The following is a 26474-nucleotide window of genomic DNA, read 5'->3' as shown; positions in this document are numbered from 1 at the left end:
CTGAAGAGGAACCAGGAACTGTATCTCACACATTCAAGGAAACACAAGGAGGAGGAAGTCCTCACATACCTAACTTTTTGTGTCCACCCACCCACGCATGCACACACACACATTATCAGAAGGAAAGAAAACACTTGAAACAAAGTGTTTAAATGTAAATTTGAGGATTTCAATGACATTTGGAGAAACTTTAAACCATGAGCTGAAAGAACACATTGTGAACTTTTAGTCTTCATTCATAAATTAAAAATACAAAAATGTCAAATGTCAAATGAACTACTGCACCTGAATTATACAACTCCCAGAACTGTCTATCATATCATGCAGGACTGGATAAAACAAATATTATAACTTTACAGATTGAGCATTTTTACAGTTTTTTGGCTCAAACTCTCAACACTAAACTTCACTGCAGAGATAATGTTGCTGCACTGTGTCTGTGGTGGAGGGGAAAGGGTTTCCTGCCTATGTTGTAACAGCAGTCAGGATTCTTGGAGCATCTAGTGGCTGATATAGGAACTGCAGCTGAACGTTAATTAATAAACAGTGAGCCAAGAGCTAACAGCTAGCTGTGCAGCCTCATTTGTTTTTAACAACGAATGATAATAATGCTAACATGATTCAGGAGTATTTTTTTTCTTTTAATGTAATTCACATATAAGTGCTATTCATTGCTATTCTATTACCAAAATAAAAGTTTTTTCATACTAATTTGTCATATTTTTGGAATCTGTTTTAACTGTATGTACCTGTATGAATACATACACTTGTTGACTTAAGTTACTATTAGTAGCCTACTGTTAAAAACATTATTAGTGTATTTAATGTTGCTTTGGGTAAGTGTGACATGTTTTGACATTAACCATCGTTCAAAGACGTAAAAGCTTAAGTTTAGTCTGAATGTGGTAAAAAAAAAACAAAGAACAAACCCGACCTAAAAAACCCCTCATACAACCATCTCTGAATCATGTTTTATTCATGTGCAGTTTATTTCTGAAGACAAGGCAGAACAAAAAGATGAAAATCTGATCCTACGCCACTGAAGATAACTGTGTGATAGGCTGCTACCCAACCGTTGATGGCACGTCTCTCTTTCTCTTTATTTCAGGAAGGAAGTTAAATGTTCTTTGATAGATGAAAAGTGCACAAAATCTTTTTTTGCGATTGAATTCTGATCCAATCACTGACAGAAAGAAGCTTTACTCAGCTGCTGAGACAGGGTCAGAATGATGGTCCTCAAGTACAATGATGAGAGAAGTTATGTGTGTGTGTTTGGCTAAGCATTTTTTGGACAAATATTTTGAGTATCTATGATCTTTTGAAAGCTAATTACAACACAAGAAACATCAGTTACAGGAAATAACTAATAATTGAAAATCATTATATATAGCTGCTGTTACTGAAGCAAGAAAGAATTTTGACCTTAATGCTTTTTAGTGTAACTAATTCCTGTAACTTTCTGTGTGAAGTTGCAAACATTAAGATATAGATGTTTGATTTATGTGGCTTTGAATTTGAACTATGGACAATTTGAATAGAATAAATATGTTAGAAAAAAAGATTTCTAAGGTTAATTAAAAAGCATGTAAAACATTCTTCTTTTTTTTTCTTCAGAAGAAACTGCACTGATTTTATTACTGTTTCAATAATCAGACAAAGAGCACGAGCAGAGGTGGAAATGATCAGATGTAGTTTTATAGCAGCAGGATAGAAGAGTCAGTCGGGGGGCTGAGTGCAGCAGGTAGTGGTGGGGGATTTAACTGCCTGCGATGGCATCTTGAGATTTTAACTTCAGATTTGAGGTCTGTTACTCAAAATAAAACTGCTTTAGGGAAAATATATACTGGAATATTGTAGTGAGACATGTGATGGCTCACGGAGTGCTGCCGCGTGTCAGGCCGATGTTTACTGACAGCGTGTGTGTGTGTGTGTGTGTGTATGTGTTCAGGGTCGGCAGCGCTGGATGAATCGTGGGTACAGGCAGACGTCTCTGATGTGATGTCTGTTCAGGAGCCAGGTGAGGAAGCGCTCCAGACCCAGACCGTAACCACCATGGGGGCATGTGCCATACTTCCTCTGAAAAAAAACACACACACAGCCGCCTGTTAATACACACCACTACACAAATAAAGCAACCCATCGAGGCCAAGTTCTGACACACTTCAACACCTCACTCAGGCGATTTGTCTGTATATCATCATCTGCACATCATGATCGTAAAAATCAACAATTGATCATTCATAACTTGTATTTTTGCCTTAAAAAAACAAAAATCACTTAAATAAAAATGGTGTAGTGTATTGTAGTACAGTGTAGTGTGGTATAGTATAGTGTAGTATATTGTAGTACAGTACAGTGTAGTATAGTACAGTGTAGTGTAGTGTATTGTAGTACAGTGTAGTGTGGTATAGTATAGTGTAGTATATTGTAGTACAGTATAGTGTAGTATAGTACAGTGTAGTACAGTATAGTGTAGTATAGTACAGTGTAGTGTAGTATAGTACAGTGTAGTGTAGTGTAGTACAGTATAGTGTAGTATAGTACAGTGTAGTATAGTACAGTGTAGTACAGTACAGTATAGTGTAGTATAGTACAGTGTAGTATAGTGTAGTACAGTACAGTGTAGTATAGTACAGTATAGTGTAGTATAGTACAGTGTAGTATAGTGTAGTACAGTACAGTGTAGTATAGTACAGTGTAGTGTTGAGTAGTATAGTGTAGTGTAGTATAGTACAGTGTAGTACAGTGTAGTGTAGTATAGTACAGTGTAGTGTAGTATAGTACAGTGTAGTGTAGTACAGTACAGTATAGTGTAGTATAGTACAGTGTAGTGTAGTATAGTACAGTGTAGTGTTGAGTAGTATAGTGTAGTGTAGTACAGTATAGTGTAGTATAGTACAGTGTGGTGTTGAGTAGTATAGTAGTGTAGCGTAGTACAGTGTAATATAGTGTAGTAAATTGAAGTGTAGTGTGGTACAGTGTAATAATATAGTGTAGCACAGTGTAGTACAGTACAGTGTAGTATAGTACAGTACACTGTAGTGTAGTACAGTGTAGTATAGTATAGTGTAGTGTAGTGTAGTATAGTGTAGTACAGTTTAGTGTAATGTAGTACAGTGTAGTATAGTACAGTGTAGTGTAGTGTAGTGTAGTGTAGTACAGTGTAGTGTAGTGTAGTGTAGTACAGTGTAATATAGTGTAGTAAATTGAAGTGTAGAGTAGTCATGGATAATTATTAATTGACATATTATACATCTCTGGGCCTGTTTTTCAGAATTTCTGTAAAAAAACAAGAAAAAAAAAAGAACTGTTGTTGGTGTGTTACCTGGTCATTGTACCAGTAGTACGGGGTTGGGTCAATACCCTCCCTCTTGTATCCCTCCAACAGCTCCTCAGCATCCCAGATACGCATGGAGCCTCCGACGATCTCGCCCACATTTGGCATCAACACATCAACCTAGAGACACGCACGCACACGCACACACACACACACAAGCCCAGGTGGTCAGTTGGTCAGTTACCCACACACTCTGACACAGTCACTCAAATAGTAACCTCAGCTTCCTACGCAGCTTTTAACTGATACCCACTTCATCTACAATACCTTGCTGCACTCCTCAAATAAACCCCCTGATCTTGTGGCCAAAGTTCAAGTAGATTATAGTGTAAAGGTTTTGAGGTTCGTACCGACTCGGTGAGGCGTCTGTCCTCGGGGCAACGCATCATGTAGAAAGATTTGATCTCAGCGGGGAAACGACAGAGCAGGATGGTCTCATTGATGGCGTCCGTCATCAGCCTCTCTGGAGCCTCGGGGATGTCCTGAGACCACGAGACACGACAAAAAAGTAAAAACAGAGAATTAATTAAATATCAAAATGAGGATTCAGTAATTAAAAAAGGCAGTTGATGGGTATAAAACTAATTTCATAGGTTGAAATCCTGCAGTAATAAACATTTCTGGAGCTTGCGAGGAGGAGTTGAGAGCTTCGGAGAAGGTGTGTTTTGTGTGTGTGTGTGTGTGTGTAGAGTCGTCACCTCTCCGAACTCGTAGAAGGTGCCGTCCTCCTTCTTGATGTCGTGCTCTTTGAGCCAATCGATGGCTTCGGTGTAGTTCATCCTCTTGAACGGCCTCTTGGGGGGTTTGAAGTTCTGAAAAGTAATATATCAAAGAAAATATTAACTATTACATATAGAAAATATCTACTCCTAGTGAAGATCATGTGATCAAAAGCTCTAGAACAGATACACTAGGGACTATGAGTAGAAGGACCTTGTTTCAGCTGCTGCCAAGAATAGCAACCGACATTCTGATACACCGATATCTAAATACTGTAACACCCTGTTTATCTCTATTACCACATTAGGTTGATAAGCTTCCCAAAAAGTTAAACCTTTGTAAATACTTGGAGCACATGGAGAAATGTGTGTGTAAAGATCAATTTCTTCAGATACTTAGAAATGTGTAACTTTATTCTCACACACTCTCCTACTGTTCCTTCTTCTACCTGTATTGAAGCCATTCATACATTACTTATTATTATTTATTTCCTGCTTTTTAACTACACTATTTAAATGCTGCTTGTAATGTGTTTTATGATGACCCTGATGCAGGCCACAAGCCCTAACGTGTTGGTCTATTAATAAAGTTCTTCTATACTACGAGTGTTGCAGGAGCTTTGACTTTCTCCAGAAAATTAAACCCTCCCTTCGTGGCTCTAATGTAAGTTTGGCTATCTTTATTGGGTGGTGATCAACCCCATGTATTGCACCAATATCCTGCATCTCATGACCAAGTTCTGCTTTCGCCCTAGCAGGACACACTATGTTTAGTATGCTATCGTCTCCAAAATGTCTTTTAGTTTGTCTTTAGCTTTTTCTGTTGTTTTTTTCCTTTTCTTCCTTTTAATGTTAATGTTCACCCCACCTTACATAATGTTTTCTTTCTACTTGATCATACATACAAGAATTTATTTCTATGTATGTGTGTGAAAATCTTTATTGGAAATTTCCTAAATAAATCCGATATTTGAAAATAACGTATTGACAGCGGCTGATGGAGCGTGACGTACCGGGTTGATGTCGTACAGCAGCTCACCGGCGGGGGATTTGAGCACTCTGTCCACCACGTCACACACCAGGTCCTCCAGTCTGTTCAGCAGGTCATCAAAAGACATGAAGGGACACTCGGCCTCGACATGAGTGTACCTGAACGCAGGAAATTTTAATTATTAAATGTGGATAAATGATCAGAATGCAGGAGGTTGTCACAAATGTTCGTGATCATTTTCCCACTGGGTTTACTGTCAGTGGCACTACATTAATTCTTCTTCAATAAAACGCTGTTTAATTTACATCACTTAACAACCAGTCAATTTTTTTTTTGTAAATGTAAAAAGTATTGGCTATTATATATAGATGTTATCAATCTCTGTTTTTATTAAGACATTCAAACACTACTGTAGACTCACTGAAACTTAAAACAGCTATGATTTACTATTTCTCCTTTCTCTTTTTTATATGGATTAAACTCCTAATCCACAATAATAACATCAATCTACTGAATGAAGAGGTAGGATCATGTGTAGCTGTTATCTAATGACACAATCACCTGTCTCTACTATACAACAGTGGATAATATGTTGTTTATGTTATATGCCTGATCCAATTATACTTCCTCTTTGTGAGCTAAATCTACATCAAACTATCCATTTTTCACATCTTAAACTACAATTTCTCCAATATGTTGTAAATGTCAGTGTTTCACTTTACCTGAATCAGGGTAATTGCCATGTAATCATAATATCACTATTATGATAGTTTTAGCTCTGATAATCACACCTAATAAGAAGAATTTTCCTCTGGGCTCAACTATATTTTTCAACTTAATCTGATATCTGAAGTGAAATTCTGCTGCTTCTCTGGAAGTTAAACCACACTGGGACATCATAGGAGCTAAAAAACTGAAATATCTCAGTCTGAATCATTTTCTCTTTTTCTACTTAATTTGGGTGTTCCTACACAGGACTACAGGAATAGAATAGCATGCTCACTCGGACAAGTGTCTGCGGGTGCGGGACTGCTCAGCTCGGTACGACTGTGAGATGCAGAAGGTGTCACCCAGAGCAGGTATGCAGGTCTCCAGGTACAGCTGGGAGGACTGCGTCAGGTACGCCTGCTCGCCAAAGTAGTTGAGGTTAAACAGCGTGGAGCCGCCCTCCACCTGAGTCTGCACCAGGGTTGGAGGAGTGATCTACATCCAGGAAAGCGAATAAAAGAGGCGGTTAGAGAACATGTGAGAAATACGTGTACCTATCTGCAATCAGACTCAACCTGTGATCTCAGGCTGGTAAAATAATTACTTTAGATTCTGATTAATCTCTTATCTGATCCATCATCACTTCCTTTTGATTTACAAAAAACATGAATTATGATTAGAGCTGACCTATCTGTCAGTCAGCTATTGTTATCACAGCAGATATTGGCCTATAAAAAATATATTGGTACCAGTGTACACGCTGTCCTTTATGCACTCTTTCAAAGACATCAGATGAGACAGTAAGCTACAAGACTATAAACTACAGAAAAAAAAAAAGTTTGTGAGTTGCACAGCTGCAGTAATAAGATTTGAAGACTATTTCAGAATGCAGTTACAGTCTGAAGTCAAACAATGTGGCTGAGATTCAGAAGCAAAGCTGCACAAAAAGAATGCTGGTCAATACTTCCTCTTCCAGTGACCTGTCAATTCTTTTCGTCCAATCAAAGCACTGGCTGCAGCTTATATTATCTGCCATCTGTGACATAAGTCAATTCAACCTCTAAAGAAGCCTTCTATCTGAATGTTGTTTATTTCCCTTTGCAATCAATAAATAAATAAGGGAGAAAAGAAAATATCTGATTTAAGATGTGTTCCTTTGTGCTTAGATCTGCATGTTATTTACCCAACCTTTCTAAAGTTCTGAAGTTAAAAACAATCACCTCGTAGTATCCGCGGTCGAAGAAGTGGTCTCTGAAGCACTGCGTCACGGTGGATCGCACTCGGAGGATCTTGGAGACGTTCTCTCCTCGGATCATCATGTGTCGGTTGTTCAGCTGGACGTCGACGTCCGACTCTTCGTTCACCAGGTTGTCGGCGCCGCCTGCCGGAGCCAAGCCGACCAGCTCCCAGAAGTCGCAGTGCAGCTCGTGGCCTCCGGGCGCCTGGGAGAGGAAGACGAGAAGTGTTTGTTATGATTTGTTTCAGCGCTAAATTCGACTCATCTTAGTGCTGTTAGTATCTGCTTTCTTAGATTTCAAGCAAACATTAAACATGGTTTCTGTAATCAGGGTTGAAGATAAGTTGAAGTTTCAGTAAGAAAGCATGGATTTCTTGGTCATGTATGAATACTGTATAACAAGTTTCCAATTGGCTTTCTTTTATATGCAGAGTCATTAAATTAAAAGACTTTAATATTTGCCATATAATCACTTGTACAGTATCACCAAAATACACTTAAATCATGAGCCACGGTTCTAGTAAGGTCATTTAAGTCTCAACTGCTGCTACAACCAGGTCCCTTCAGTGCATGAACACATGTTCTCTGGTTTATTGTGTGTGTCTAAATGTACTGCAGGTTTCCACTGCTGTAGTGCAGGTGTGCGTTTTTACCTGTTTTCCTTCAGGGACTGCAGTAACAATGCCGTACAGAGCCACAGTACTCTCTGTGGACAACACCAGGCCATTGTAGCACTGACACTGGAAAAAACAAAAACAAGAGAAGAAGTCAGTGGTGGGAGGAATCAGAGGACAGAATGTGACTGTAACATTTGTCTTGAACGGTCAACAGTTTCCCTGTTTAGCCCTGTATCAATTGTTCATTTATCTCTTTATATGCCAAATATGTAAAAAATTACTGTCTTTCTCTTCCTCTAACATAGTTTCACGTGTTTGATGACTCATCCTGCACTCAGGGAAGTTTCTCCAGTCAGGCTGAGGTCTGATTCATTCATCTCTCCTGTATCCTCCTCCTGATCTAACCACAGGTGAGGGAGGTGTGTGTGGAGCCAATACCTCTCTGTATAGTGCTCCATACACACCTTATATGTCTTCTTCAAAACCTGAATCGCTTTTCCTGTTTCACATTCACTGTTTCAATTTAATCCAACTTCAAAATAAAATGACTTTATTATTCCCTTCACACCTACACATTAATGGCTGCAGCGATTAATTGATTATTTGCCAACCATTAAATTAAACCACTACCATTCATTTTGATAATATATTAAGGTGCTTTGAGTCAGAAAAAAGCATTTTGTAATTCAAGCTTCTCAAATGTTAAAATATTCTGGTTTATTTAGTCTTCTAGAATAGTAAACTCAATGTCTCTTAGTTATGGACACAACAAAACATTTAAAGACATCACCTTGGGCTCTGGGAAACAGTGAATGACCTTTTTTAAAAACTATTATCTAACATTTTATGGACCCAAAAACTTGATCAATTATTGATTAATCATGGAAATAATCAAAAGATTGATTGGTAATGAAACTACGGCTCTAGTTCTAATAGCTGCATTTTTATAAACGTCATTAAAGGATAAAACTAACAGCACAGCAATGTAAAAAGATAACAGTCAGATTAATGATTAATTAATGATAAAGCTATAAAAGTGTACCAGTTTATCAGACAGGACACACTGCAGGAAACCGGTTCCATCTCTCAAAACAATGAACATCAGGTTCTTCCCTGCAGACACAAAATAAAGAGTCAACAGTCAGATCTGGATGAACAGCATGAAGTCAAACACATCAAATTCAATTCCTTGTATCAGGCTTCTCACCCTGTCTTCTGAGGCGATGAACCCATCCGAACACTTTGACTCTCTGACCTCTCTTTGCCTCCAGCTGACGAATTTTAACCTGCATGAACACAGTCAACAATTCACATTAGTCACACAAACCAACCCCTGCATTAAAGGCTTTTCACAGCTCAAAAGCTACCCATTTAGAAAAGAAATGTGTTCTGTGAACCTATATTGGCATGTGTGGTTATATTTGAGTATAATGTGTTATCATTTAACTGTTTATACACCAGTTATAAATGTCCAATCTGCTTATAACCACATTATAATCAATTATAGTGTAACAAACCCTTTATTACATGCTAAGATACTGGTTATAAATGTCAAATATGCGTGAATTGAGTGCATCAAGATTATTTTGCTAGTAGAAACAAAGAGAAATGTGAAAGACGGACCAGGACAGGATCGGGCAGGCTGGGGTCCATCTCGATGCTGATCTTCTTGGCTTCTTCCAGGTTCTTCTCTCTCCTCTCACCGTCCTCTGCCTGCACAACAAACATAGAGCAAGAAATTAAACTTAGACATTTTTTAAAAAACTAATCGTGGAGTGAATTTTGATGAGAATGTGAATAATACAGTAAGACATGCACCTCCTTCTTGTCCTTGGCGTCGTTCTTCATCTGCTCACGGTTGAAAGCCTTTTTTGTGTTTTTCATCTGAGTCTTAGAAATCACAGCCCAACGCTGAGGAAGAGAAAGATTAGAAAGACGGAGAGACAAACACAAATTGGGTGAATTTGTGTAAAATAAGAAGGAAAATGTTTAACCAGGTTGTCCATTTTTTTTCTCAGGCATCCAGAGAATCAAACCTTCTTTTTTTTTTTTTTGTTAGTCAAGGTTTTCCTCCTATTAATCTCCTGAATCAAGCAGCCTCATGGCGTTATTGTGAAAGTTTTTACTGCAGCAGCTGACCACAGTGAGATGATAAAATAATGAATGGAAACAGACATCAAAACTTTAGATGAAATGTGATTATTTTCTCTCTAAAACCTGATGGGATCATTTCCTGTGGGAATAATACATGACGAATGTGTAAGTAGACCAACCTCTCCTTCCTTCTGTGAGTCTACGTAGATGGTCGGGAAAGGCTCCTTCCCAGCAAACATCACAGCCTGTGAAGATTTGATCATAAACACAATCAGATTCCTACTACTAACAATGAGTCCTGTAGCACAAAGCAATCTGAACACAATAGAGCTACTTTAAGCTACATGACCACTCACTTTGAGGGGAGTTTTGAAGGGTTTCTGCTGTGAGCCGTCTCCATCCTGGTCGTTGCCGCTTTTGTCCGACACGTACAGCTCACCTGAGAAACAGAAATACAGTTAGATGTGGCACTCCTTCCTGGCACATACAAAATATCTGTTGGAACCCTCGATTATTGTTCTTGTACAGAATGCAGAAAGAATCTTGAGAAAACTAGAAACATTTGACCATATAAACACCAATTCTGGCTTCTCTTTATTGGTTACCTGTGCAAACTAGAACTGATTTTAAGGTTCTTCTTGCACCACCTTACTTATCTGAGCTAATTATGGCATATACACCGGCACACCCTCTTATCTCTAGAATGACTGTTCATTTTACATATTACAGAAGCACGTTCAGTTGAAATATTTAAATCAAGACAGCAAATCTACCTTTAGTCACTTCATTAATTTAAACCCTACCCTAGAACGTAGCTGGGTCCATCACCTTTTCAACATCTCTTTAACATTGATGTTTTTAAAAGAGGTTGTTTCATATATTTTGTCCTGTGTGCTCTTTTTAAATTGTAAAGTGTTCTGGAACTGTGCTGATTCTGCACTTTAAATAAAATAGATAGATTGATTCATTGACTGAAGAGACAGACTAACACCTTGTTAGAAAACGGTTTTCATGAGAACCCTTCTGATGCTCAGAGTGGTAACGTGAGTGAAAGTGAAAGTGAAAGTCAAGAACCTTCCATTGTCACATTTTGAACTCTTGCCAAGTAATACTGAAACATTTTAGACTGGACAAAGATAGAATTGCTGGAACTGATGCAAGTAGGGCGTTGGTGAGGTCACCCGAAGGATTCAGAAGGTTAACTGAGGTTAAATATTCAACACAATGCATTTTGCGGCCATTAGATTAGACTGGTCAGCTGAGGCAAAACACCCAAAAACATACACTACATGGCCAGAACTATGCAGACAGGTGGTGTATGTTACCAAATTACTATATGAGAGCGACTTTGTGCGCATTATTATCGAAAACATCATTGTATTGCCGCAGCATTAAAATCTTCAATCACTGTGGTTCTATTTATGACCTTGGCACTCTGAATGTTACTCTAGGCCAATAATTAAACCTGCCACCCCACCTACAAAACCCTAAAGCAAACATTTTTAACATTTTATCTAAAATCAGGTTTGTGGAGGAGGTGCAAAGTGACCAAATCACTGAGTAACAGTCTAAAAGTATGTAGGCAAAGGTGTCCACATATTGTTGGTCATAGAGTGTATCCCTCTTTAAATCTTTATAAAAATTGACACCAATTTTAACAGTAACTTTAATAATAGACAGGGAAACCATCTTTATTTGTTCTATATTTGTATTGATTACAGTCACAGCTTTAGGAAGGTAAGCACATATCAGCCATCTGAAAAACTGAAGCTCATCACATTTCAGCTATAAGCTATAATACGCAGACAACTAAGGGTCCCCTAAGCTGTGCCAATCACAATCAATCCCGGCCAGTTACAGATTGGTCACACAGGATGGAGTATCTTGACATTACATTAGGGTCAAAGGAAACCGAAACTTTTTTGGTTTTCGAATGTATAACACACGACTGAATTGTCGGTAACAGGGCGCGGCCATGCAGTCTTTTTAGCACGGTCTATTTCTTAATAAAAGCTTCAAATCATCAAAAAAAGAGAGAGAGAGGTCGTTTTCATACACCAGGTTAAACGAATGACGCAGCCCCTTCACTGACAGCTGTCGTGGCTAAATATTAGCATACAGTTCTCTTCTCATGGCTCACATTTTTATTTTTAATTCAAATTTGCACATACGTTTAGTGACTGTCTAAACCTGCTCCGTATGAATGAATATAACCAGAGTCCGAACACAGTGTTAGCTCGAATGCTAACTGCTATCCTCCCTACAACTGATGCAATACGCAGGGCACACATGTCTATGGGAGCTAACGCTAGCTTAGCTAATACTAGTTGGCTTTTGCTCGTTTTTTTTCCCCTTACCAACTGAGACTTCCTCCACACCTTTAGTTATCTCCGTCGCCATGTCAGTCGAGGTGCCGCTGAGTACGGTAAACGAAAGACTTTGGTTCAAAACAAGGTATCAAACTCCAGAGGCGTCTGCCGGTGGTATCCACTCAGACCCAGACACGCAGCTTTGCATCAGCCACGCAAGTCTACACAGCTCTATAAGGTCCGTAGGAGAGGCGGTGACCCGCCTCGCTGATTGGCTGCTAATGGACAAGTCACTTCCATAAGAGCGAATGACCGACTCCCATTGTTTCTGCATTGATGTGAGTTTGTGCTTTTATTGTTGAAAATATTGATGAAAGTTTTAATTTAATTGGATGAACGTACGTATCGTTTGGTCTCATGGAAAATATCAGAAACATTTTCATTAATAAAATAAGATAAATAAATAAGATTATTATAAATATTATATTATAATGGACAATTATTATTTTTATAATGACCAAATTCCATATCTCTAAATGTTACAGGTAAGAAACCATGCTGCTTTATTGCACTTAGCAATGAGATCAAACAATACATTCATTCAGTTCAATTCTCCCTAAAACCGAAAGCGATTAAAACTGTAACACATTGTGCTATGTTAATCTTTATACATATCCTCCATTTCTATTTGTAAAGTGTATATTTTCTTTTACATATGCATGAAGTTTGCTCGGTATTTGTTATATGTAGCCTACCCAGAATGTATACGGTTTTGTACGTTGTGTTTATATATATATTTTAATACTGTCAATAAAAACGAAAAAAAAATCCCAAAGTTTCTTCTTCCCTTTATTGTTCTTAGTGGTTACCGGCGGCCAAAATATCGCATTACCGCCATCTCCTGGAATTAAACTAATATCTCAACTCACTGACTTTCAGCTTCCACACATTTTTCAAACCTCATTCTGTGCTTTTGACATAGACTTGACAACTATCAATCAGTTTAACTTGGCCCGCTTCATTCCTAATCTATCTTTACACAATGTGCTTTTCTGACAAAGCTCCACATCCAGGACTTTTTTTCAAATCCCGATTCATTCACTTTCAACCATGTATGGTTTAATTTTCATGTTCACTCTCCATCTTCCATTTCCCTTGGTCCCTTTCCATTTGTCGGTTCCATCCCGCTGCAAATCCCATTGGTGGTCTTTCATATCAGTTAAAACATGGGTATTTAAAAAAAGTGTTCAATCAAATCAATCAGTAAAATTATGACTAAATTATAAACATTACAATAAAGTAACACCATGTACAGTAATGATTTACTTTAATACACTTTTATGAAAACATGTAGACTGTAAAACATGTTCAAGCTTAAACAGTAAAACCAAATTTGTTACAAGCAAGTGTTATTTCAAAGGAATATCTGATCATATTAACTGAGATTAAATGATTTTTCCCTCAAATACCCAATAATCCACCAAAAACAAACAATTGTAATATTATATTTATCTTGTCCAGTAATGTATTGCTAAATATATGATTTTTTAAATCTCATTATGCTTTTCTTCAAATACAGAGGTCTCACAGTCCTGAAAAAATACATGTTATTAATTATGTCACTACACAGATTTAAAACAAGTCAGAGTTAACATACCTACTTTTTCACTTCCCTCATCATTAATCGTTTTTCAGGTTATCTTTTTGTATTTTTTAGTTCTGTTGATTCATATGCAACTATTTATTTAGAGTATAACAATTCATTCATTTTCAATCAAATGAATAATAAACAAAAAGAAAATAGATGAAAAGTCTCCAATCATCAAGAGAAACAATGACAAGAATGAAGAATGATCACTACAAGTTGTCCCTTGTTTGAAAACTTGTCTCTGCAGGTTTCAATCTTCAAATTAGGTTTGTGATGTCTGCATATCTGTATCTGTATTACAGATTTCAGCTGAAGCTTTTAAATAAAGACCAAGTCCAGGACAGAGTGGCTGAGTGAACGTTGTCTGGACTCTGTAAAGGAGAGTCATGGTGTCAGAGACGCTGTAGAAGGACAGAATACCTGCACTGTGATCCAGGTACACTCCCACTCTGGAAGATTGAGGGCCTGAGATTGACGTTCTGATTTTGTTATGCCTGAATTCATAACTATTGCCAAAACATTGTACTGCCCAAGAATGAGCATTGTGTCCAAATACACTTTCACGTCCGGTTCTGATAATAATCTTGTATGCAACTGCTACAAAAACTTCCCCACGACACTCCACCTCCCAGTAACAACGTCCAGACAGACCCTCTCTGCACAAGACCTGAGACCAGTCCATGAATCTGTCTGGGTGACACTCTTCCATATCTAACGTGCGTCGATAATGCAACCAATCTACTTTTCTCATATTGCAGACTTCTAGGTATGGATGTGCTGTGTTTGCATCCAGTGTGATTTGACATGCATACTTCATGAATTCCTCTCTGGTCTTGGGCTCTGCTTGTGGCAGTAAGGCTTCAACTTCAGTCTCTGTGAGTGAGATCTTGGTCCATTCCTCACTAAGAATGTCCTGGAGTTCATCTCTAACCTCTGAGACAGCTGCTGTCATGTCCTCAGTGTACCTCAGAGGAGGGATATTGATGCTGACTGAGTCTGTAGATTCACTAAGATGTGCCAGGAAGGTGTAATTGTGTAGAAACTGAGTGTGATCCTCTGTGTGTGTGAGCTGCTTCAACTCAATGTGTTTCCTTCTCAGCTCAGTGATCTCCTGCTCCAGCTTGTCCTGAAGCTTTTTGACATGAGTCACTTCATTTTTCTGACGAGATCTGATCTGCTGCTTCACATCTGTGCAGATCTTCTCAATAACCCCCACAGCCTTATCAGCGGAGTGGTTGATATTCTCCACCTCCAGCTGAAGCGTCTTCATGATGTCCTCTCTGTCCTGGATTCTCTGCTGGATTTTTTGCTGACTCACCCCAAGTTCTTTCTGCTTCTCAGTCATTTCTGCTGCAGCAGAAACCATGTCATGTCCTTTATGTTCATCCATGGAGCACAGATAGCAGATACATTTTTGATCAGTGCGACAGAAAATCTTCATCACCTCATCATGATGAGAGCAGATGTTCTCCTTAAACTTCTTGGAGGGGTTGACCAGCTTGTGTTTTTCAAAGGCAGGAGAGTCATAGTGAGGCTGGAGGTGTTGCTCACAGTAAGAGACTTGACACTGCAGACAGGACTTGACAGCTTTCAGTTTTTTTCCAGTACAGACATCACAGGCCACATCTTCAGGTCCAGAATAGCAGTGATCACCTGGAGCAGCTTGGAGTCCGGACGTTTTCAGTTTCTCCATTAAATCTGTTAATGTGGTGTTTCTCACCAGGACAGGCCTCGGTCTGAATAATTTTCTGCACTGAGGACAGCTGTGGATTTTCTTCTGATCCTCTTCACCCCAGTAGCTTTTAATACAGTTCATGCAGTAGCTGTGTCCACAGGGAATAGTGACCGGATCCTTCAGTAAATCCAGACAAATCGAACAGCAAAGTTTGTCCTGCTCCATTTTTTGCTGTGCCATTTCACCTACAGTTGTTGTCAAAGAGTTTCACCTCTAGATAAATGCCGCCCTATGAATCATACTAAAACTCAATTGATTCATATACACTTCCTGATTTGCAGTGAATGGGAGTTACCAGCTCTTGTGCCTTGCAGCATGTTGGTTACACCCATCCATACACTGTCAGATCTGTGGAAGGGCATTATGCAAGAAACACATGTTCTCACGGGGAGGGGACTGACTTTGTTTGAGAAGCAGGGGACTCATTCCAGGAAGAGGAGCGACTTCAACAGGGCGGGACATGTTTATAGCCACTACATAGTTTACTACATGAATTGAAGAGTACAGGCCAAACATGGATGAGGTATGGACAAGACGCCTCAGATTAACCCTGCAAAGATGGGCTCTATTTTCATGTCATACAGTCTTGCAATGGTAAACTGACATGTTCTGCCTCCCACAGATGAAAAGATGATATTTCCTGAATCCTGACAAAACAAAACCAAGTATGATAATCGATTATGGGTTTAAGCACCTGCCAATTAGACAATTTTAGCACTATCACTGGGAGTCAACATTTTATACCTGCAGAGCAACCTTATGAATTATTTTATTATTTAATTTGTTTTATTGGTTTAATTTTGTATTTTGGTGTACTTACATGAATGGATTTCTGTTGTGAGTTAAAGATGTGTACTTACAAGTATTCTTTGTGACCTTACAACTAGTTAGGTTTAGTGTACGACTTCAAAAAATGTGATATGAAAACTTGAAATCTCCAGCGCTCATATATGAATGGACTTTAAAGTGAACTGGAGACCAGCAGTTAAACCTGTTTAAATTCAAAATATTTCCATATTTATAGTTTCTGGATTTTGAATGAGGGTTGGGGTTAGAGTTGATGCCATTATGAATGTTTAACTACTATAATCAGTGTCTGAAATCTCAATCTTCTGGTTACCACTGAGAAAACTACTGATTATCTATTATATATGGTGCAGAGAATGTGTGAGTGTAGCCTGATATCGCATTAGAATCCTTTTCGACAAATTATTGTTAATTTTTTTTTAAGATAGATTTGAGGTTATATGGCAGTTGACTATTAAAATATAAATATATACAGTACCAGTCAAAAGTTTGGACACACCTTTCTATTCATTTGAATGAGAAAGTGTAAGATTAACATATTACAGATTATTTTGGTGGCTGGTGGTCAATCGTTTTTTTTAGGATTATAAACACACACACACACACACACACACACACACACACACACACACACACACACACACACACACACACACACACACACACATACACACACACACACACACACACACACACACACACACAACTTCAGTACCTTAGCCTCTTGCTCCTCAAGAGTGCCTCCCTTGATATCAAGGTACTCCTTGAAGTCCAAACAGGGAGCTGGTCTTTCAGTGACCAAGATGAGGTCTTGGTCCACACAGTCCACACAGTACCAGTCAAAGAGAGAGAGAACGGCTGACTCTGATCCACCTGCAACTTTCTGCATAAGGGCCACTTCTATCAGGATCTTAAACACCTGAGAAACCCCCCCAAAAAAACTGATTGGCTTTTAAGATGATCAGAGATCAGTTTACTTACGTTCATTTGATGTACCACATGTGGTCCTTGAACATGTTTGATGGTTACCTATAAAACAAAAGCAAAGGTTCTTAGATTTACTATCTCTGAGGATGTGGGGAATGATTCAGTGTGTGTATATGTGTGTGTATGGGAGAGGGAACATATATGTGATACTTACCGGTAAAAAATCTTCTATTCTGTAGCCATCATACTTAAACAAAGAAACACAGATATTGGTATCTGTAACAAATGTATATTGCTAATACTACAACTAATCTATTACTAATACCACTACTTCTAACTCTAAACCTTCTTATCTTTACATCAATTCTAGTTTTATTCTTAACCTCCTTCTAAAGCTGAATAATTTACACACTGCATGGATCTTTATTTGTTCAGTCTGTACTTAAATGTAAACGTCAATAATTTGTGGTTTTACCTAGAGGCATGTGCTGTAACTATTAGCGCTTACATTGAAATGGTTACTAGTTACTGTAATCTTTGGCCTTCCTGAGCGTGAAGTGAGGGACTATAGTACTAAAAAGACAACTTAAGAAAGATACCCACTTAATTTGTCTAACTATACACACACATATATACTAACTATATACACATATTAATATACTAATATATTAATAATATATATTCACATATATTAATATACATATAAACTATATACTACACATATATATACACAAATATGAGATTAAATAAAGAACATCTACAATAAAAATAAATGAAATAAGAATAGTCTAAAATAGAGGTAAGTGAGCAGTGCAGGCCTGTGGAAGTCAAATATCATCTCCTTTGTTTTGTTCACATTGATGATGAGGTTGTTACCTTTACACCACTACTAGTTCATTCACTGCCTGTACACTGACTCATTGTTTACCAGTGTTTGAGGCAGAGCAATCTCACATGGTGTGAGTGATAAGCTTCTCTTTATAAGCTTTACATATGTTTTTGATGCAAGTAAGAAGTAACAATAGCTATCAAATAAATGTAGTGGATGAGACATTTCTCAAATGTAGTGGGGTATAAACATAGAGTAGCATAAAATGGAAAAACACAATTAAAGCAGGTACCTCAACATTGTGACTAAAGGACAAGACTTGAGTAAATGTTCGTAGTTACTTCCCACCATGTGTATTTAGTGTTTCTCTAGTGTGAACTGACATTTTGCTTATATACTGTACTGTATATGTAGTACATTCAAAATAGGTGACGACGGTGGTGTTTGTTTTGAAATTGTAACTAATTTCAAGTTGAGCTTCATGTTTACTAGTTGTAATAGGCAGAACAGTTCAGTATGGTGACAAAGGTCCAGAATAGTTACTTTCACATCCGTTGTGAGGAGTGTTAGTTCAGTAGGAAAGTACAGTTTCCCCATGCATGGATTTCCTGTCCCCAGAGGAAAAGTGGTAAGAGAAATGTATTCATGTCTTTATCTTTCTGGTCACAGTATCAGGGTATTGAATACAAATCATGTGTTACCGTGGTACTAGCCTTGGCACCCACATTGTTCCTGTTTTACGCCTCTGTACAGTCTGAGTAGACAAAGTTTCTAGTGGTAAAACTGAAATTATGGCCAGTTGTAAGCACTGACTCAAATTTTTCAAAGGACCAGTGTGTAAGATTTAGAGCCATCCAGTGGTGAGGTTGCAGATTGCAACCAAATGAATAGCCCTCCCCCCTCTTCCAAGCATGCAGGAGAACCTAAGGTGGCCGAAAACTTTTTTAAAGTTCTGGGGAACCGTAGAAACATGGCGGTGCAACACGGTGGCGTCCGTGGAAGTGGATCCTCTTCCTATGTAGATATAAAAAGGGTTAGAGGTAACGAAAATAAAATACAATGATTCTTATTTTCATGAAATTATACATTAATTAAAGCATACCTCTGAATATTATATTCCATCTTTGCCAAGTCCATTCCGATACCGGTAAATTCCACACACTGGTCCTTTTTTTAATGCAATATGTACATTTTTGTGTTTCTAGTATTACTGGCACTGCTAGTCGTGTTGCTTATATTATCACAGCCGCCAATACTACAATCACCACTGCTACTGTTCCCTTTACCACTACTAGTTCTACTACTTTTTCTACCTGCTGTACGTCCCACAGAAAGCTGTCGCGACACACATGCCTTTGAAAAAGGATTGTTTTTATTTACAGTGACTTTCATCAGAATTACAATACAAATGATTTATAGACTGAGAGTCTCCACAGAGAGAATTCATTCAGAACTTTAAGGAGGACTGCTGGAGGTTGTTGTGTGTATGTGTGTGTTAGAGAGACAGTAGAGTGTATGTGGCAGCTTTGGCTGAGGGAAAGTCCTTGGATGTATCTGGAGCATCCTTCTCCTCCTCTTCTTCTTCTTGTACTTCTTCTTCGTCGTCTTCTCTTCCTCGCCCTTCGTTCTCCTGCTCAGTGACTCTCTCCTTTCTTTCCCACAACCTGCGTGGCAACATAATAAAATCAACATCCACGTGTACAAGAAACACACCTAAACTAAAAAAAATCAACTCAAGTCCGTACCCTTTTGAAGTCGTTCATATTGGTGGCCTGCACTGGGGTGCCTATGAATGTCAGGTAGTTGATTTTTGTCGTCTCCTCATCTCCTTGGTTTGACTTGATAAACAACTGCAAAAGGGAAAAAAAGAAATACTATAACTAACAGGAAATCAAAATTGGTCACGTCTACGTTTCAGCAGTGATGTTACAGGTCTGGCCCTTACCGTAACACTCTGTACGTTCTGGAACTTGACGTAGCGCAGAGGAATCAACCCGTCGTCTTTGTAGTCTTCCTCCGACAGATCCAAAGCCTGAGTGGCTTCGCTCCGCTCAGCGTCGTCGAAACCCATCGACCGGGGGAGGTTGATGAACACCTTCACCACCTTAGGGGATTGGGCTGATACAGAGGAAAAAGAGGTGGAAGGAGAGATTATTTGTATTGCAGTACTTTCACATTTAAGTAATGAGAGAGCAGAACAGAACTCACCAAATTCTGAAGACTGTATTTTCATAGAGAAGAGCTTGACGGGCTGGTTGAAGGCCATAGTTATCAGCAACTGTGAAGATATGAAACAGTAACCTATCAGACCAAATTCAACTGAAAAAACAGGCAAACAGACTGTGTGCAATCAACTAAAATGGGGCAGTTCTACTTTTAAGATTATTAGTGTTATTATTATTATTTACTTGTAACACTTTTGCTTTCATTTGACATATCACAGGAGGGAGAGACAATGGTCCTGGTTGGGATTCAAACCAGAAATGTTGTCGTAGGCTGAATTCAAACCAACATCAGGACTAAAAGTGGGGTATTAAACCTCAATTTGTAGAGCTGCAATGTTTGGCGATTAATCTACTTAATCTATATTATTGTTAAGAATAAAATGTATTCTTTGATTTCTGCTTCTCAAATGTGAGGATTTCTGGTTTCTTTAATCTTCTATGTTAGTAAACTGAATATATTTGAAAAGACACATGAGGATGTCACCTTGGACTTGAGAAACATTTATGGACCAAACTCATTGACCTGTTAACTGAAAAAATAATGGATGGATACTGAATATAATTGTTAGTCACAGTTCTTCAACCAATACAATCTGACAGTTTCCTTTGTTGTCATGTAAACTGCACATGTGCTGTATGAGAATAGACATTTTGATTGGCAAATGATACCCAGTTCTGGTAAAAAAAAAAAACAAACAGCAAAATAAATTGAAGGAATCTACACTTTGTGACAGTAAGATCCAGTCAGTCGGTCATTACCTGTTCATCACAGTCAGACTCCAAGTAGGTCGAGTCTTTGATTAAGCAGTTATCGAAGCCACAGTCATCGCTCTCGTTGAGGCACTCGCACCCGGCTTTGTTGACAAAAGGCATGAGGTCCATCTGCAAGCACAAAACACATTACGAATTCAACCTCTGAGTTAACTTTCACTTCTATAGAAACTTTTGATTCCCCCACAACGACTGAAGGTGTCAGAAGCATCGTCTACTCACGTATCCCTTTGGAATGTCAGAGTCCTCATTGTTACCGGGGTCGTTCTCTGTGTGCTGTTTGATCTTCTCCTCCAGACCGGCAGAGTCCGCCCCTTGATACTGATCCACCCGCACCCTGTTCCTGAAGAACAAGAAGGTCGGCGTTGCTGAGATGTTGTTGGCTGCTGCCGTCGCCTGAGGGAAAGAGAGATGATTGGTAAAAGTTGCTTCTCGTCCGTCTACAACTTTTGTTTCATAGTAACATCTGAGACCACGATCATTGTACCTTTGACTGAAACTAACTGTTGATCCAAAGCTATACCAGCATCTGTCTTAGCACTCGTGTTAATTCTACATCTCTGTTACTTTCTTTTGATACAATTCGGTAGTCTCATGAGACAGGAGATGAGCCAAAATAGCATTAGATGGTTGATGCTTAAATTGATGATTGTTGATTCCACAGTATTTGGCCATTGATTCATAATAGAATTTATTTTCGACTGAGCCGACACCCATCACATGCTGACACCCATCACAGCAGATGCAAATCATGTGATGGGTGTACTCAGTGAATCTGCACATTTTTAAAGTACAAATGTAATCACTTTTAAGACCTTTTTAATACTTCTTTAAGGGAAAAATAATACCATTGTGGCCGAAAAAGGATATGACAAATTAGATTCAAATCACAAACTATTATTCAAATCATTTAAAACATCCAACTATACCAAAATCATATATATTCTTCAAACCAATTATTCACAAAAATAAATCTCATCTTACATAGGCAATGCATTAACAAACAAACTTATTTCTGATACAATAATGATAAGTACAACACTAAGTTATGTTATTATTTATAAATGGATAACTTTATGTATTTATTTCTGTAAAGCTTTACTCCTCTGTCATAACAAGACAAATTTGGTGTTTTAAAATTGCTCTGCAAACCTCGGTGGAGGAAGTATTTAGATCTTTTACTTGTGTAAAAATACTAATGTCACATCAGTCATAGTCTGCATTACCACATGTGACTGTTGTACTCATACATTATATATTATGAGACATATAATAATGCAAAAGCAGGATATTACTGTTGTAGTGGGTTGAAATGGAGCTCATTTGGAGTCATTTATATAGGACTGCATCTAATGATTAGTTTCCTTATATTTCCAACTGCTGATCTCTTTCTACTTTAAGTTGAATGGTTGGTTATTTAAAATAATCAGAAAATGATAATAATGATAAATAACATAAAATGAAAAAATATAATTACACTCAAATCAAATTGAATACCTTAACTCCGACAATTCCAGACATTTTTTAGATCTTGAATATCCAAAACTAAATTTAAGACATTTTAAGACGACTTTTAAGACATTAAGACTAAGGATGCGCAGGGACCCTGGTACTGTATGTGGAGGATCAGACGTACCTGACAGACATGAACATCTACTTCGAGGAAGACAACCTGTGGGTACTTGTTGCTCAGCATGTTGAAAGCCGGAGCTATTCTAACACAGGGCCGACACCTGCGGAGACAAGAGAGGATGTTATTGATCTGCTCTGTTCTCTCGAGTACTGCTGGAAACAATGGGTCAATTCATTAAAAGAAACCGACATCTGTTTTAATACTCAATGAAATGTTTCAGTTATTTATCAAGTGAAAAGCGTAACTTTAAATGTGAGAGTTCTCTGTTTATCCCTGTTTTACAACATAGTAAACTGAATCATTACAAATTGGCAACTTCCCAAAAAGTGCTGATTATAGTCTGACAAAAAGTAGATTTTCTAGGCATACTTAAAAAAAAATCTAATTATCATTGGATCACCTGCTTAAATAAAAATCATCAACACATAACATAAACCAATATTTAAGATATCCCTTTTTTTTAAGCCATTGTGAACTGAGTGAGACATGTTACAGTCAAAACATGTACTTGCTGGTGCTCTTTAGTTGACAGACTACATAGACCCTGGTTGTAATGATAGCTGTTATTGGATGACATGTTTACCAGTACAGATACGTCTGTAACAAGTTAATATCCAATGATTTATAGGCTCCGATCTTCAAACATTCCCTGCTACCCACAGCTGTACTTTGTTGCATCTCTTTTAGTATAACTTTATTTCTTCCTTGCTCACAGCAGCAAAACCTGAAAATAAGCAGCTGCTGGAAGTAAATATTAAAAAAGGACTCGTTTGCAGTTTTTCAGGCCTGTCTCAAAACAATGATCAGGTGCTAAAATGAACACTGAAACAGGTTTTTCTAGCTGTAATCATTCCTCCTATTCATACTTAGTATAAGAAGATCTCTAAGATGCGCTTACAATGTAAAAATGTGTAAAAATGTATTTAAACGTTGATCTGAGGCTAAAATGAAGCTTCAGCCGTCCAAATAAGTCAAATCAAGTCTTCTTTGTTTCGACGTTAGTGGTTTTTAGTGCCAAAGCTCCTCCTTTTGTTACTATACTTCCACCACAGCTCAACAGGGAAACACTAAGAGGGAATTTGATGCTAAATAGACTGTAAATGTGGCAGATATCACTTGATATGACTGACTCAGACTGCTGAAGCCTGCAGATCAACTTTCAAATGCACTTGTTACTGTGTGGACACTCTGTGGATTTTAGCCCATATCACTTACATTGAAAGCACAGCATTACAGTGAGTTCAAAGTGATATATTGAAATTATTTACTTCATCTGTTAAACTATTAGAAATCCAATTCAACTTAAATAGGCCAGCTTTATTAGCAATGGAAACAGACGTTTATATTGCCAAACTACATTAATATGATAGAAAAACGTACATTTGAGGTAGAAAATTAAAAATACAATAGGTGAAAAGTATATAAAGACTGTATGATGTATTGTTGTTTTTAATGAATTAATTTAAAGTCACTTTTTCTGTATATACAAGCAGTACGTTACTGTACAGAGATCAACACAGCTGATAAAACAGTCTTGAGTGTGAAGACATACACAGACTGTAAGGAGTCAAATAAATCTTTTGTACAACATTAAGTTGGTGGCAAAGTTGCTGTTTTTCCAGCTGTAGATAACACACTAGAGCTGACAGCCAACTCTCCGTTTATTAATACGACACATATTGAAATCTCAGCACAACTCGACAGCCAAGTTACTGTAATACTGCTATGTCATTGTAAGCAGCAGAGCTAGTGAGCTAACGGCAGCATGCTAACCTACTTTACCTCGCAGTAAAATGAGCTACAGTCACAAAACGCAGCTACTCCGCTCATGTCAGCTCCACTAAACAGTTAAACGATAAGCTCTGGATAGTACCACCATCTTACATTAACAGGATACAACACTGTGTTAGCTTCGCGGCCTCGGAGCCGGGTGGTTATCTTACCCGGCCATTGTGAACTTCACCACGGCGAGCCTAGAGCCGGCGGCCGCTAACTCTGGCTGGAAGTCCGGGTCGCTCCCGATCACTTTAACACCGACCATGGTACAGTTTTGGGCTGTGGTGTAAGCTGGTTAGCCGGTGATATTAACGCAGGAAAGTGGACAAGTTAATAAATAAAAACGTGTTGTGTTTTTCAGCTCTCTGTCACTAGCCGTCCTGTTTCTGATTCAGGATTCAGGATGTGGACTTCTGATTGGTCAACAGCTTTTCTTCTTGATGTTTATTTGCGGTTGGCAAACAACGTTTTGGCGCATTACCGCCACCAACTGGTATGCATGTGGATAAGAATGTTTAGTATTTATTAATTAATTTATTAATTTATTTGTATTGAAACAACAACGGAATACACATTCAGGCAAACACCACAGTCTATACTGTTCAGAAATTAGTTACATATATGAGGGAATACACAATATGACATAATAAATTACATATAAAGATAATAAAAACATAATTAAAATACAAGTACTTAAGTAAAATAAAAAATAAAAAAGGTGGGGGTTCATATATATTTATTAGTCAGAGGTTTCATAGTGGTTTATTAACTCATTGCTTTTTAAAAATTATTTACTAGCTTGAGTGATGTTTTTGAGAATGTCAGTTTATGAATAAAAGATTTGGCATAAATAAGGATAACATTAATAAGCTATTCTGCAGTATTATTCTCTGAGGTATAGTAGCAGATGATATCTTTGAGGTAAAAAGAGTATGTAAAGTTAAAAGCTTCCGAAGGTAAGACTGCAGATCAGTCAAATTTTTTTAAAATGTATATTTCACATTCAAAGAACAGGTGTGAGATTGTTTCTGTTTAATGTTTACAAAAGGTGCAAGAAACATTGATGGTCATGAACTTGAAGTAGGATTTTGAAGTGCATTTCTTTAGCTTTGTTTGTGATACAGATCTAATAGTAATTACAAGAAACTGAAAAAAAAACTATTTAGTTTTAATGAAATAAAATTTGACAACATTCACTTCTCGAGCTTTCCTTTCTTCGCTTTTGAATCATATGTTGTCTGTCTTCCTCATATTTCTCAAAGTGTACCATAACATGTCCTATTGTTTCCTTTTGTCCACAGAATTCACATCATGCTTTCCTAATAGGAATAGTGTACTATTCAATCCTGCATGTCGAACTCTGAGTCTTGAAATGGTCTCATCTCTCCTGTTCCTTCCTGCACACCTCATTTCCCCCTCTTTCCTTCAAACTCTGTAAAACCATCATCCTGTCCTCTCTCCTTCCAATTGCCTTTACCACTTTTCTCTCAATCTGCACTTGATATTACTTTCTGTAGCCTCTTTTGCAATCTTATGTTCTGTCTCATTTCCTTTAACACCAATATGCGCCGGTAGCCATAAAAATACCATGTCAGACCCATCATTTGAATTCTGTATGTTGTACTTCCATCAAAATGTGTGGTCTGCTGTCTGAATGGCTGTGCTGTAGGCTGGCTAATGTTAAACTTGAATCTGAAAATGTTTTTGTCTTCAATTCACTGCATTGCTTAGCCAACAGCAACGAGAAAGGCGGGGCTTTGAGTCTTATCTTCTTCTGAGGTTTTCTTTTAGCAGTTTAACCATTTCTATGCGTTTTGATTTCCCTCCACAGGAGACAGAATACATCAGAATCAGGTTTATTGCTAAGTCAGTTACAAGGAATTGGCCATAGTGTTGTTGTGGTGGTGCATAACACTCAAAAATACACACAAAATTAAATAGTCCTAGTCATTAATTAAGCTTTGGATTTCACCACTTGGAGTTTTCTATCTATGTGTATTACTGCCATCTGCAGATCGAAACAGAATACCCATAAACATGATTGCGCTGATTGTATTTTGAAAGAATTGTTGAAATGGGTAATGCTTTTATATCTGTAGTACAAATGTATG

The 26474-nt window shown here is 37.9% G+C and overlaps 3 protein-coding genes across 5 annotated transcripts; all 3 read right to left on the bottom strand.

Annotated features, from left to right (window-relative positions):
- Positions 1–959: 959 nt before the first annotated feature.
- nars1 (asparaginyl-tRNA synthetase 1) lies at positions 960–12223 on the bottom strand. Of its 2 annotated transcripts, none has more exons than XM_062435048.1 (15): positions 12061–12223; positions 10060–10142; positions 9883–9948; positions 9428–9520; positions 9233–9322; positions 8817–8895; positions 8652–8722; positions 7646–7732; positions 6976–7197; positions 6051–6250; positions 5070–5205; positions 4036–4149; positions 3688–3819; positions 3326–3457; positions 960–2076 (listed from the first exon to the last, which is right to left on the bottom strand). In XM_062435048.1, the coding sequence occupies exons 1-15, from the start codon at positions 12101–12103 to the stop codon at positions 1945–1947; spliced, it is 1680 nt and encodes a 559-aa protein (XP_062291032.1). In that variant the 5' UTR covers positions 12104–12223; the 3' UTR covers positions 960–1944. The 2 variants fall into 2 exon arrangements, with proteins under 2 accessions (XP_062291032.1, XP_062291033.1); XM_062435049.1 differs by having other exon boundaries at positions 12082–12223.
- Positions 12224–13510: 1287 nt separating this feature from the next.
- Positions 13511–15575, bottom strand: LOC133995583 (E3 ubiquitin/ISG15 ligase TRIM25-like). The gene has a single exon (XM_062435046.1). The coding sequence runs from the start codon at positions 15573–15575 to the stop codon at positions 13923–13925; it is 1653 nt and encodes a 550-aa protein (XP_062291030.1). The 3' UTR covers positions 13511–13922.
- Positions 15576–19308: 3733 nt separating this feature from the next.
- txnl1 (thioredoxin-like 1) lies at positions 19309–24751 on the bottom strand. 2 transcript variants are annotated; one of them, XM_062434627.1, is made up of 9 exons: positions 24531–24751; positions 22591–22687; positions 21177–21350; positions 20943–21065; positions 20167–20236; positions 19904–20076; positions 19704–19808; positions 19610–19622; positions 19309–19525 (listed from the first exon to the last, which is right to left on the bottom strand). In XM_062434627.1, the coding sequence occupies exons 1-9, from the start codon at positions 24626–24628 to the stop codon at positions 19356–19358; spliced, it is 1023 nt and encodes a 340-aa protein (XP_062290611.1). In that variant the 5' UTR covers positions 24629–24751; the 3' UTR covers positions 19309–19355. The 2 variants fall into 2 exon arrangements, with proteins under 2 accessions (XP_062290611.1, XP_062290612.1); XM_062434628.1 differs by having other exon boundaries at positions 19309–19622.
- Positions 24752–26474: the final 1723 nt, after the last annotated feature.

Source organism: Scomber scombrus, chromosome 15 (genome assembly GCF_963691925.1).
Source record: "Scomber scombrus chromosome 15, fScoSco1.1, whole genome shotgun sequence".
Lineage (NCBI taxonomy): Eukaryota > Metazoa > Chordata > Actinopteri > Scombriformes > Scombridae > Scomber > Scomber scombrus.
The sequence above is the reverse complement of the archived record's forward strand: the minus strand, read 5'-3'. Positions and strand labels throughout refer to the sequence as shown.

Excerpts from the sequence above, each read along its gene's own strand:
- LOC133995583 (XM_062435046.1), bottom strand. The coding sequence starts at position 15,575 with ATGGCACAGCAAAAAATGGAGCAGGACAAACTTTGCTGTTCGATTTGT.
- txnl1 (XM_062434627.1), bottom strand. The coding sequence starts at position 24,628 with ATGGTCGGTGTTAAAGTGATCGGGAGCGACCCGGACTTCCAGCCAGAG. Across the intron at positions 22,688-24,530 it reads GTGAAGTTCACAATGGCCGG|GTGTCGGCCCTGTGTTAGAA; the intron begins GTAAGATAACCA and ends TTGTCTCCGCAG. Across the intron at positions 20,077-20,166 it reads AATACAGTCTTCAGAATTTG|CCCAATCCCCTAAGGTGGTG; the intron begins GTGAGTTCTGTT and ends CCTCTGTATCAG.
- nars1 (XM_062435048.1), bottom strand. The coding sequence starts at position 12,103 with ATGGCGACGGAGATAACTAAAGGTGTGGAGGAAGTCTCAGTTG. Across the intron at positions 9,949-10,059 it reads CCTTCAAAACTCCCCTCAAA|GCTGTGATGTTTGCTGGGAA; the intron begins GTGAGTGGTCAT and ends AAATCTTCACAG. Across the intron at positions 7,198-7,645 it reads CAGTCCCTGAAGGAAAACAG|GCGCCCGGAGGCCACGAGCT; the intron begins GTAAAAACGCAC and ends TTCCTCTCCCAG.